This window comes from Microtus oregoni, unplaced genomic scaffold (genome assembly GCF_018167655.1).
Source record: "Microtus oregoni isolate MIOR12 unplaced genomic scaffold, Mior012 000009F_ref0000495, whole genome shotgun sequence".
NCBI classification, from domain to species: Eukaryota; Metazoa; Chordata; class Mammalia; order Rodentia; family Cricetidae; genus Microtus; species Microtus oregoni.
In genome coordinates, this window is record NW_024543068.1 from 24767205 (window position 1) to 24780161 (window position 12957).

The window sequence follows — 12957 nt, forward strand, 5'->3', positions numbered from 1 at the left end:
AACGCCCGACTCAGTGTATTTCAATCATAGCACACTGGACAAATCAGTACTTTTGTATTTTCTCCAAGGGGAGAAAAGCCATAACATTTAAATAAAACCTGAAAAGGTCAGTTAAGGTTGCTATCACCATGTACCATAAACTTGCTGGAGTAAATGATAAAAAATGCATTTCTCCCAGTTGTGTAAAAATCTGTCCCCAAAGTGCCCTGTGGTTGATTATAGACTGCTGTCTTTTCAATGGATCCTCACAAGGCATCAAGAGAACGAAGAGTTCTTCGGGGCTCCAATAAAGAGGATTTAGGGGCTCTTAAAGGCACCAATCTTACCTATAAGGGTTCCACCCGCTTCAATAATTACCTTCCAAAGTACCTGGCTGATAATGCCAACATTAAGAGTGGGGATTCAATGTGGCGCTCTAGAAGAGTACAGGCTTAGTCCATAACACTCCCTACAACTCAAAACGAGGCCTGATTAGTTCTCCATCTCTGATCATCTCATGCCTTTAAGAACTCTAGGCTAGGCAGGCAGTCCACAGCTGTCTTCAGACAGAGGAAGTGGAAGAAGGGAAGGGGAGCCAGAGCTCAGTGGAGGACTATGATCAAGCAGATAAAGCTTATGCATACTATATGAACGTGTTCTATATTTTATTTTGTTTACCATCCCTGAGTTAAGTCTGACCACCTGAACAAATGGGAAAAAATAATCTCATTACTAAGAACATCATTCACTGGGACTAATGAGCATTTACTATGGTCCAGGCTACTGAAGTTACCACTGCTCTCTAGAGAAACCTGGAAGTCAGTTTCAGAATTAAAAGAGGAATTCTTAGAAGTTTGTCAAGGAACAGTTCAGGAACTAGGGTTTTCAGATAGCTCCAGAATCTAAGAAAGATGCTCATCCCTTTTCTCATGTGCAAAGAAACCAGTAAAGGAGCAGACGGCTCCTCGGTCTTCCTTGGTTCTTCCTGGTTCTCCGAGTTATGAGCTCATTCTTTAATGCTGAGTTTTGTGGATAGAGTCACAAAGCCCCAGAGAGTTAGATATTCTGCACTCCCAGTGTTTGGGAATCCAGTGTGCATGGTGTCTCACAGCCAGCAGCAGCCTTGTGGAGGTGACCCAGCCATAAGCCTCCCAGTGTGACAAGCACTTTCTTGGCCCTGGGGTGCAGCAGCCAGTGTTCAACCCTCTAATGGCATTCCCCTGGGATGGTTTGTTGACAGGGCCTACCTGGAGCTGGAGATCACCCTGTCCCAGGAGCAGATTCAGAAGTACACGGACTGCCTGCAGCTGTATGTGAACAGCACGCTCAAGGAGTTACGGAGGCTTTTCCTCGTCCAGGACCTGGTGGATTCCTTAAAAGTATGACTGCTTCTGCTCCTTGCCTTACAGTCTCCCCAAAGGAAGAATACAATAGGCAGATACAATTCAGAGCCCACAAAACAAGCGCTAATTAGTCTAGAATCCGAGAGCCTCTAGTTGTGTGGCTCCATGAAACTCATCCAAGCTGGTCCCCTCATTTCACAGATGACAAAACTGTGGCTCGGAGACATTTTGATACTTACCGGGGTTACCCAGTAGTATTCAGAAGATCTAGGATCAACCCAGGTCACACAGTTCTAGACATTTTACGAGGGAGGATGTAGATTCTTAAGCTAAGATCTCAGACCATCTCCTAATTAGCTACTTTTAGGTGTGTAGAGGTCATGTGTGCTCTGGAGGATGCTTATAGTAAGTCCTCTGCAACTCCTCAGGATGAGCATCTGCAGGGAAGACCCATGCCCAGTATGGAGCATCGGGAGGATCTGGAACACTGCACACATGGGGGGGGGGGGCTTTATTTAAGTGGTTTCACTCTTGTCTAGTCCAGTGGTTCTCAATCTCCCTAAGACTGTGATGTGACCCTTTAATACAGTTCCTCATGTTGTGGTGACCCCAACCATATATTTATTTCCCTTTCTACTTGATAACTGTAATTTCCCTACTGTTATGGGTTATAAATATCTGCGTTTACCCATGGTCTTTGGGAGTGCAACCCATAGGTTGAGAACAACTAATCTACTGGGTTTCTTTGGACAGGCTGCTTGGATCTCCCCGATAAAACCCAAATCATTGAAACAAGACTCAGCAAACCCATGAGCAGAGTAGGGGGCAGAAAGGGAGGTGGTCGTGAGTGTTCTGTCTGTAAAGAGTGCTTTTACACACTGTCGTTGGGGTCTTGTGCCAGGGCTTGCCCAGTGATTGTTCAGTGAGTCAGAGGGAGCAGTGGGAGATGAGGGCTTGACCTTCCAGGTGCATCCCCAGAGTAGGAACTGACTGCAAATACTTAGAGACATGTCAGGTGATGACGGTTGCTGGCTAATGTAACAGTAGTGGGCCAGAGCAGAGGTCAGCAAACCTCCTCTGTAAAGGTCAAAAAGTATCCGGTGCTTCAGGCCCTGTTATCCCTACCCAACTTTAGCATCGCAGCACAAAAGCTGCAAAAGATAATCCAGCAATGAAGGGCTGTGACGGTGCACCATTAAAACTTTATTGATGGACACTGACAAATTAAATTTCATATAAATTCACAGATCATTGAATACTTTTACTATTTAAACTGACTATTTAAAAATGTAAAAAAAAAACCCTTCTTAACTCCTGGGGAGTTAAATACAGGCCAAGAGCTACAGTGTGCCATAGCTTAGCCTATGATTTCATTGGGTGCCTGGAATCTTACAGCAGCATGGTCCAAGGTCTCCAAGAGACCAGGATGAACACCTCACTATGCTTTCATTTCCTGTCAAAATCGTGTCCCAGAAATCCATTTCCTGTTACTCTCTCATTCTAGTCGTTAGGGAGAAAACCTGAAATGCTAACTGTTAAGATCCCAACTCAGGAAAGCTGTGGATTCCACCTGGGAGGGATGGTAGTGGGCTCTGACAAGCCTTTGTGCTTAAGTTTGCAGTCCTCATGTGGCTCCTGACTTACGTTGGCGCGCTCTTCAATGGCCTGACCCTGCTGCTTATGGGTAAGTGCTTCCTGAGCCCTCCACCCTGCAGACACGCTGCTCCCGTGGCTGTCAGCTTTCAGCTTCTTGGTAGATTGCTAGGAATCACATCAGAGGCCCTCCCCCGCCAAATGGAGAGCATCTCCCTTTGAACTGTAATTCAGTCAACGATGAAATTTTGTTGTTTTGTTTTTCCAGACAGGGTTTCCCTGAGTAGCCCCCCAGCTGTCCTGAAATTCACTGTATAGACCAGGCTGGCCTTGAACTCAGTGATTCTCCTGCCTCTGCCTCCCGAGTGCTGGGATTAAAGGTGTATGCCACCATCATCAGGCTAATAATGGATTTTTAATTGTGCTTCCCTTCACCCCCAGCCATATCACTAAATAGCCTTCTAGTATACATACATACATCTATCGTGGCAACTATGTGTGAATCAATTGTCATCTTGAAAGGGCACATTGCACCCTTGTTCTAGGAATAATGATATATCTACAGAGGTCTCTGCCATTTATTTTTCTTACGCATTGCTCTGCCATCTTTTATCTATGGTACTCTTTTTTTTTCCAAGAATGAATATGAAAAATGTGTCTATAAGCTTGTTCCTGTTACTAGTTTCAGAGTTCTAATGGTGTATTTGTTTTGTTGTGTTTTTACCCAGCTGTGGTTTCGATGTTTACTCTACCCGTGGTGTATGTTAAGCACCAGGTGAGTTGTACGTGGAGTCAGACATTCGTGTGACATTTTGGCCTCACAGTCTTCGGGTGCGCTCACAATTTTCTTCTCTCTATAGGCACAGATTGACCAATATCTGGGACTTGTGAGGACTCACATAAACACCGTCGTGGCAAAGTAAGTTCCGTGGTGGAGTTTGCCAAAAGGAATCACGGTCTGAAGCAGGCACGGGAGTGGATTCGTGAGATGTAATTTAGAGAAAGCAAAATAATAGGTTGTTATATTCTATTCCTTTGAGTCGTTCATTCATTCTCATCTCAATTATATTATTTCAGAAATGAGTATAATTTTCAGACCCTCAATTAAATAAAACTGTCAATGGTTTGTTTCAGGTACCATACATAATGAGAATATTTTAACAAGTTAGTAAAACTAAGCTTCTCCCCAAGGGCTGGCCCATGTTCAAGAACAAGACAGTGGGGAGAAGGAGGGAAGTCTGATTCAGAGAAGGTTAAATGAACGGTCACACTGAACACACTTAATGAACACTTCAGTCTCCTGAACAATGCACACTACTAATTTTAAACAAGTAAATTACTTTTAAAACTTTAGGATGCATGAATAGTTTGTTTCCTAAATATTTTCGTTACACTTTTTGAACACCACAAGTTTGTATTTGGGTCACACCACTGCTTTTTAGTCTTCTGCCTCTATCAGACCCTGCTTTATGGAGCTGCCTATAAGACATTTTAGAGATAAAGGTACCAGGCTTACGCATCCACAGCTAACATGGTCAGTTGGCTTAGTGATTTCCCTAAAAACCTTGGTGTTTTTAGGTTTATTGTCTCCTAGAGTGATAATTGTGTTTCATTGTTAGTCAAAAAAAAAATTAAGTAAAATTTGAACTCTCCTTCAGCTACAGATTTGTGTCATAAAGGACTGGAGTTTGTCAGTATCAGCTCCATTTAGTAATCAAATAATCATGTGTCTGGTCGTAGGCAATGGCTAGACTTAGGCTATTTGTAATTTCCTTCTACGTCTTTCTGCCCTGTATCTCAGGCCAGCAGCTGCCGTTTTTCTCTTGATGCATAGGATAGTTTGACTTTCACTGTGCCCTGTTTCTAATCTTCCCCTTAAAGCCATGCAGATCTCTGCCGGGTTCCATGCTCAGTTTGTAGGCGTAGCAATTCTCAGCACGATGCACGATGCCTGAAAACATTGCCTGGAACCCACAGAAGCTGCATAGCCAGCTCAGTGAAAATCAACAGATAAAGAAGGAAGCCCCCGGTGCTTTATGTGAAAAGTGACAGAACGTCATAGTATGGAAAGTGGCGGCTCTTAGCCTAGAATCAGTTCAGAGGTGGAGACTCCAAAGCCTATAGCATTAAAATTTCTGGACTTGATGAACTGTAATTTACATTTTAGTGAAAGTCCCCGGCAACGCTTGGAAAGCTAGAGCTATGCTAGAACATCTAGCGCCAGAAAGCCAGAGTGGGAATTTGGAAACTGGAACTAAAAGTTTTGAGGAAATCACATCTGTTTCTTTTGTGGGTGGGGGTTGGATACTTAGTTCTAAAGAGAATGTTACTTGTTTTGCTGAGATGACATGAAGAAGGCATGAAGATGATTGATTCCAACTGGACAGAAGCTCTCAGGCTCTTGGTACAAATGAAATTATAAAGAAATAATTATGAGATAAATAAGCACTAAGAGAACTGTGTGAAATTCTAATGTCAGAACAGTAAGGAAATAGTAGTTCTTCCTGAGAGTGGGTAACGGATGCCATTCGGCCTGGACCGTGGAGTGTGGATAAGCGTTTATCCAGAGGGTGATAAAGAGCTAAAGACACTGCACTCTGATCTCAACCCGACACAAAACAGCCTTCGGTGCCTCTAAGTAGCGGGCTGATGTCTCGGAATTGCAATGTGTGGAAATCACAATCTAGTAAGAGAATTGGAGTGGGGAGACCAGAAACGTGGCTGTCAACCCAGAGGCTATCACAGTTCACACTGATTGACTGGACACCGGAGAGCTAAAATAAGGGAAAGTAAAATGGCAGAAATTAAATATAATGTATACACAAATATATAAAGTATAATTGTTAAATTATAGTTGAAATCAAAGCTATGAAAACAACATGTCTCCCAAGATAGTGGATAAGGTGTTGTCATCTTTACTATATATCTCCATTTTCTTTTACATCAGGACACAAGAAAATTGACTTCACGAAATCGGAACAACCATGGTTAGAGGAATCCATAGCCTTTCTCCATTTAGCGGCAACATTCTGAGAGCCCACATTTTCCTTGAAAATGGACATTTGTTCTCAGTCGAAAACTAGGACACCTCATACTCAGTTTCAGTACGCAGGGCGTTCCAGTCATGGGTTTATTAGATAACACCCAGAGATCTTGGACACAAACCTGCAGGCGTTTATAGCCGCCTAGACTGCAACCCACCTGACTCTATAGGGACTGTAACCCGCCTGACCTATAGAGGCTGTAATCCACCTTACTCTATAGGGGCTGTAACCCACCTGACCTATCGGGCCTGTAACCCACCTGGCCCTATAGAGGCTGTAATCCTCCTTACTCTATAGGGGCTGTAACCCACCTGGCCCTATAGAGGATGTAACCCACCTGGCACTATAGAGGCTGTAATCCACCTTATTCTATAGGTGCTGTAAACCTCCTGATCCTATTGGGGCTGTAACCCATCTGACCCTATCAGGGCTGTAACCCACCTGACCTATAGGGGGCTGTAAATCATAGTGCAAAGGATGTTCACTAACTGTCACATATCTGCCTGGGATAAAGTAATGTGATACGAGATTCTATTACCTTCAGTCTTATTCCTTCTCATGACTGTGGAGAGAGAAATCAAAGGTGTGTGCCAACACTCTAGGTGGCATGAAGCTTGGAATAAAAGCAAATTCGGAAGAGGGCTATCTCAAGATTCAAAATAAACCCGGAGATCTTGACTAAGTTTCAATGCTAAACTAAGACAGAAAAATAAACAAACAAGAGAAGTAAAGTCCCGTGTTTGGATTTCCCCAAAGCCTCCTTTACAAATAGAGAACAGGGTGGGTGCCGGTGCAGAAATGGGGTGTGGGGATTGATTCATCAATCCTAGTCAAGCATGGGTCAGTGCTGTGCTGAGGCATCTCTTTTAAAAATGGGTGCAAGTTTAGACCCCAGGCCTCACTCATCTCAGCTCTATCTCTGAGCTCCCACCCCACTCCTCTTTCTATTTTTGATTTTGAGGCAGACTGTGTCTAAATTGCAAGGGCTGGACTTGAACGTACAACCCTCTGCCTCTGCCTCCGCCTCTTGAGTAGCCACACCACAACATATGTGGTAAATTGGCCATTGTTAAAAGATGCACTGACACACTGGAGTAATGCCACAATGATGTGCCGGGTACCAAGGTATTGGCAATCTGGCAATGATGACCAGTGGAGACCAACATCACTCATGTGATTACCCTTGAAAGGATACGGTAGCCATCTGCAAGAATCTGGAGGTCTGGCTCTGTGAAGGAATGGTTGGGTTTCTCCCTCCCTCCTTCCCTCCCTCCCTCCTTCTCTCCCTCCCTCCCTTCCTCCTTCCCTCCCTTCCTCCTTCTCTCCCTCCCTCCCTCCCTCCCTCCCTTCCTTCTTTCCTAAAAATGAGTGGAAATTCCAGCTCTTTGGATTCCTGTGAAACAGGAGGAGAGAGAGTAGCAATAACTAAAGCTGTTTAGCAAGGACATCAGTGCCTTATGGAGCACTGATTTCTCTGAGAGTCATTTACATCTCCAAGCAGAAATCAGTTGACCACTGTTGCTTAAGTTTTCCTCAGCTCCTCCTCTTCCCACCCACCGCTCATCTGGTCCTTTAGCTTCAAAAGCTATCTCCAAATCTAGGGATCTGTCTTAGTTAGGGTTTCTCTTGCTGTGGCAAAACACCATGACCAAAAAGCAAGTTGGGGAGGAAAGGTTTATTCAGCTTACACTTCAGCATTGCTGTTCATCACTGAAGGAAGTCAGGATAGGAATTCAAACCGGGCAGGACCCAGGGGCAGGAACTGATGCTGAGGCCATGGAGGGGGTGCTGCTTACTGGCTTGGTGAGTCTGCTTTCTTAGAGAACCCAGGACCATCAGCCCAGAGATGGCACCACCCACAGCAGGCTGAGCCTTCCCTCGTTGATCACTAATTGAAAAAAATACCTTATAGCTGAATCTCATGGAGGCATTTTCTCAGTTGAGGCTCCTTCTTCCCTGAGGATTCTAGCTTGTATCAGGTTGACACAAAACCAACCAGTACAGGCTCTGTACTGTGTCTTCATCCCAGACCTCCTGTGCTGAGAGACTCACTTCTGTCCGTCTGCTTACTAGATGTTTTCCTCTTATACGTCCCATAGACATTTAAGATTCGCATGGCCAAATGTTTTGAGCTGGACCTCAGAGTCTGGTTGGCTTCTGTCCTCGCCATCTTGATAGATGCCATTATCATGGTCATCATTGCTCATACCATAAGCCAAGCCATCTACCTTATTCTCCCTTTGTGCTCTGCCCACACAGCATTCAGTCTATCCACAGATCCTTTCAGTGTCATCTCCAAACTAAACCTCAGACTGTCGGCCCGCCTGTTTCATGTCTACCGCTTGATCCCGGCTGTTACCCCCCAGCACCTGTACCTCTGCAGCTTTCCCTGTCTCCATTATTGCCTCCATCCTCATCTGCCCTTTTATTTTCCACATGGTGACCATCAGGATTCTTTTAAAAATATGAATCAGATGGCATCCTCCCCCTACCATTCATGACTTCCCATTATCTAGAACAGAATCTATATAGCGTCCTAGCCCCTAAATTCTAGCACCATTACTGTTTGCTTTTTGGACCTGCCACCTCCACATCTAAGCTCCTTCTGGGCCTCTGTACTTGCTGTATTTTCTGCCTGAAACCTCCAGCTCTCGGCCTGTTGGCTCCTGCCTGGGTTTTGGGCATCTGTTTCTCAGCTCAGTACTTCTAACGTGGGCTCCACCCGCTTCCCCACAGCTCCCCCCTCATTTCCTACCACATTGTCTTGCATTGTTTTATAACATTTATCACCATCTGAACTTCTTGTCTCCTTGCCTGTTTCACCCTCTTCCACACTGATGAGAAGGGAAACGCCCCAAAATTACCTTGTTCCTCTGTAGAACAAGAACGTTGTTTTTTACTGCTGAGTAATACTCTAATATGTATATATTCCATACTTTCTTCATCCATTCTTACGTTGAAGGGCATCTAGGTTGTTTCCAGGTTCTGGCTATTACAAACAATGCTGCCATGAACATAGTTGAGCATATACTTTTGTTGTATGATAGGGCCTCTCTTGGGTATATTCCCAAAAAGCATGGGATAAATCCGGACTAGCTGAACATAGCGGACAATGAGAAATACTGAGAACTCAAGAACAATGGCAATGGGTTTTTGATCCTACTGCACGTACTGGCTTTGGGGGAGCCTAGGCAGTTTGGATGCTCACCTTACGAGACCTGGATAGAGGTGGGCGGTCCTTGGGCTTCCCACAGGTCAGGGAACCCTGATTGCTCTTCGAGCAGATGAGGGAGGGGGACTTGATCGGGGGAGGGGGAGGGAAATGGGAGGCGGTGGCGGGGAGGAGGCAGAAATCCTTAATAAATAAATAAATTTAAAAAAATAAAATAAAAAATAAAAAAAAGAACGTTGAAGGTTGCTTAGTGCAGAGAAGATGACAGTTCTAGTCTGCAAGCTGACCTCATAAGACTAATAAACAAACTCATAAGATTAATAAACAAAAACCTTCCAGAGTGATGCCATCCTAAAATGCTAACAGATATCATGGCTGCCTTACAGAATTTTATTGCCTTGCAATATCTCGTGATGAGCATGTTAAAGATAATTTTCAAGGGAAATAGCTCAGTCAGTTAATTATTTGGTACTAAAGAGTAAAAACCTGCATTTAAGAAATCAGGCAGAGTAGTGAGCATTTCTAAGCCAGTACTAGAGATGCAGAAGCCAGGCAGAGCCCTGGGATTCACCACCCAGTTCAGCTTAATCGGCAGGCCTCGGGCCAGTGACAGTCCTGTCTCAAAAGGCAAAGTGGAACTCAACTGGAGAATATCACCAGAAATTGGGCCCTTGTCTCCACATACATATGTATGCACTACAGGCAGACAGACAGACAGACAGACAGACATACACACACACAAAGATGGCTCTCGGAACTGTGAAGAAGGTTCATTCGATGAATGAGCAGCCATAGTTAGGATGAAGATCCAGGCTTGACTCCACTTCTGAGAATTTTGTCACATGTAGGTGAAGAGAATCCATTGCCGGAAACCACCTCAGTTCACTCTCATCTTCCTGGTATAGTCATTACATCCTCCTCTTCCAGAAGTGCCCACGATTGAGTGACCCATGGTGACTCTATCATAGCTTCTCGTCACTCTATCACAACTTCCTTCTGTAGAGAAGGTGTGATAGAGTGACCACCAGTCCCCTAAGGAAGTCTTCTGTCTCCAAATAAGACTCACAACTTCTCATGAACGAAGTCACCCTGGCCGTCCCATCTACTAAAAAGTTGTGCTTAAGAATGCAGCTCCCTTGTCTGGGCACCATCCAATTTTCACTTCCTTTTTATTGTTTCATAAGTGTTTCTAGATATCCGCATATAACACTATGTTTTTCTAGAATAACCTTACTATTTGGTGACTCAGCTAATAAAGCCACAATAATGAATACATAAAATGATGTTGTGTATACCATTTGCAATGTAACCCTTTGGTTTTTGCCTTTTTAGGATCCAGGCTAAAATCCCTGGCGCCAAGAGGCACACCGAGTAGACTGCTATCCCAGGAGAAGCTGGACGCAAAAGGGGGTGTCTGAAGTGGTAACAGCTCTCTTCTTACTCGTGACTGCAGATTGATTGTTTCCCCTTTCCCAGTATCATAATCTTAGCGGCAACCTTTCCGACAGGCGTTTTCAGGCTCTTCCTGTACTCTTAGGAGATTTGAATCCCTTGTGTCGAGCACTGAAGTATAGAGAAAAGTGTGTTAGATGTGGTTTTTAATTTTGTGTTGCTAAAAAAAGAAAAGTGCATGATGCTGCGAGCCCACGTCCTTCCTTCCTTCCTTGATGTTCTCTCTGCAATGCTTCTGTAGATTCTACCGTCCCCGTGGCTAGGCCTTTCTTGCCAAGTGCGCTGACACAATAGTGGCAATCGCTTATCGTGTCCTTGGGTTGCTGGTTGGATTCATCTTTAATAACACTATATAGAACCGTAGGCCAATGTTTTAGCATTTTCCAACACACACAACATAAAAAAAATAATATAAAGCAGTTGACCGTACATATGGTAATCAGTTTTGTATCACGTAAAATGATTAAATTAAGAATAAATCCAAAATGAACACACAGTACTTTTCTTGTACGGGATGGCTGTGCTGTGCTGATTTACATGTATGGTAACTGAAAGGTGCCAGCATGTTGACTTTATTACGATTTGTATTACTTTCTCTGTAGTTCCTAGTGGACTTCGTCATGGACTCTGGATATTTGCACTTATGTACTTGATACTGAATGCATCAATAAATGTGACTAAATGTAGACATTTCTCCCTGTCTTGTGGTGATCTTGCTGGAAAACGCAAACGCCGGAAAAGACATAAAGAGGACGTTACTTGACGATGAGCCAGGAGGGCTGAGGTCAAGTGTTCCACTCGCTCCCATCTCCAGAACTACAGGGTTCAAGCCCCAGCTGGGGCTACAGCTTTGTTGTGCTAGTTATAGCAATCACCATGAGACCCTGCTGTGTACACAGCGCGACGTCAAAGGCCACAGTCACCCTCCCATTGTGCTAAGTTTTCCAAACTCGGCATCTTGTAGAGATTCATTGGCACTTTTGCGGAGGAGGGGACAGGGTTTCACGTAGCCGAGGTTGATCTCAATTTATTATAAGAAGACCTCCTGATCCTCTGGCCCCTATCTACCAAGTGCTCAGATGGCAGGTGAGTGGCACCGTGTCTGGCTTATGGGGTACTGAGGTGGAACCCAGAGTTACTGCTAGGCAAGTGTGCTCCTAGTCCTAGATGCTTGTCAGTCCCCCTTCCTAGTTGGAATCAGAAGTCAAAGAGGAAGAGATGCGACAGCAGCGATTGAAGGGAGTACCAACGGGAGGAAGCAAGGTGATACGGTGTGTGAAAAGCTGCCCTTAAGCATCACAGTGGGGCTAAGAAGTATTTAGTTAGCAAAGTGGCATAAAACCCACACAAGCTGCTTGATGTCATGAAGCTGGCATCTCGGTGTTGGGGACAAAAGGACAGTGCCTATGTGTAACTGCTAACTAGACCAAGGATGGTGTGAAGTGAGAGCTGCCTCGCATGCAAGCTCCAGCCCAGAGAGCGATGCTCAGGGAAGCAGAACTGCATGGCCGCGTTTCGAGCGTCTCCAGAAGGAAGGAAGGACATCCAAAAGGAATCGAGATGAGACCGAGCATGGCCTGTGCAGAAAACAGTGCGCAGTAAAGCCAGGCTGGGTGGGAGGTGCTTGTGGGAATGCCGATGCCAAAGTAATGAAGGATTTGGGACTTTAGGCTTTAAGTCTGAGTCAGGCGAACACAATGTTGACACCAGACAATGGAGATTAGAAGAATATAGGAGATCGCTGTTACCCAGTTCTAACACACACAGGTACCAATGGAGCCATGGTAACAAAGGAAAGGAGGGGCTCAGCGTTCCTGTCTCCTAACTAACTACCATGTCGATCACCCAGGGTGTAGGGGTGCAACTTAGAGGTAATACAGAAAGTGGTTTGACTGACGTTGGTGATTGACTTGATGAAGAGTGACTGCCTGCTTATATTTCACACCCTAGGCAAGACACTGGCCTTACCCTAACCACAGAACTTTCTAAGACCAGCTGAGCAAGAGAATATACCATTTTCCAGATGAAGAGCCCAGAAGAACTGCCTTCGGGAGGGAAGATAATAAGCTTAAATTGGTGCCTGTCTATTTTTTAACATTTAGTGATAACAGAAGAGGAGGGTTTGGGGCTAAGCTTGTATAGTTCAGTCACAGAACCTGTGTTTATCTGTGTGAGGACCTGGCTTCAATCTCCAATACTCAAAGAAAAAAAAACTGAATATACATTCATAAATAAAAAGATTGAGTCTTTCTGTAGGCTTCCAATCTCAAGCCTTTGAGAACATGGTTTCTTAGAGGTGTTTTTCTTGGGCAGAACTGGCCATCAGTATCACCTGTTTCATTTCTCCAGTTGGTCTAGAACTCCTTCCCACCTT

The 12957-nt window shown here is 44.6% G+C and overlaps 1 protein-coding gene across 2 annotated transcripts in view; it reads left to right on the forward strand.

The window, feature by feature from the left end:
- Positions 1–11269, forward strand: part of Rtn1 (reticulon 1) — a 206249-nt gene extending 194980 nt beyond the window's left edge. For both annotated transcript variants that reach the window (XM_041658180.1, XM_041658181.1), the window contains 5 exons: positions 1220–1358; positions 2937–3006; positions 3644–3690; positions 3776–3834; positions 10464–11269. In XM_041658180.1, coding sequence (XP_041514114.1) covers positions 1220–1358; positions 2937–3006; positions 3644–3690; positions 3776–3834; positions 10464–10506 — 358 coding nt within the window. In that variant the 3' untranslated portion in view covers positions 10507–11269. The remainder of the gene's footprint in view (positions 1–1219; positions 1359–2936; positions 3007–3643; positions 3691–3775; positions 3835–10463) is intronic.
- Positions 11270–12957: the final 1688 nt, after the last annotated feature.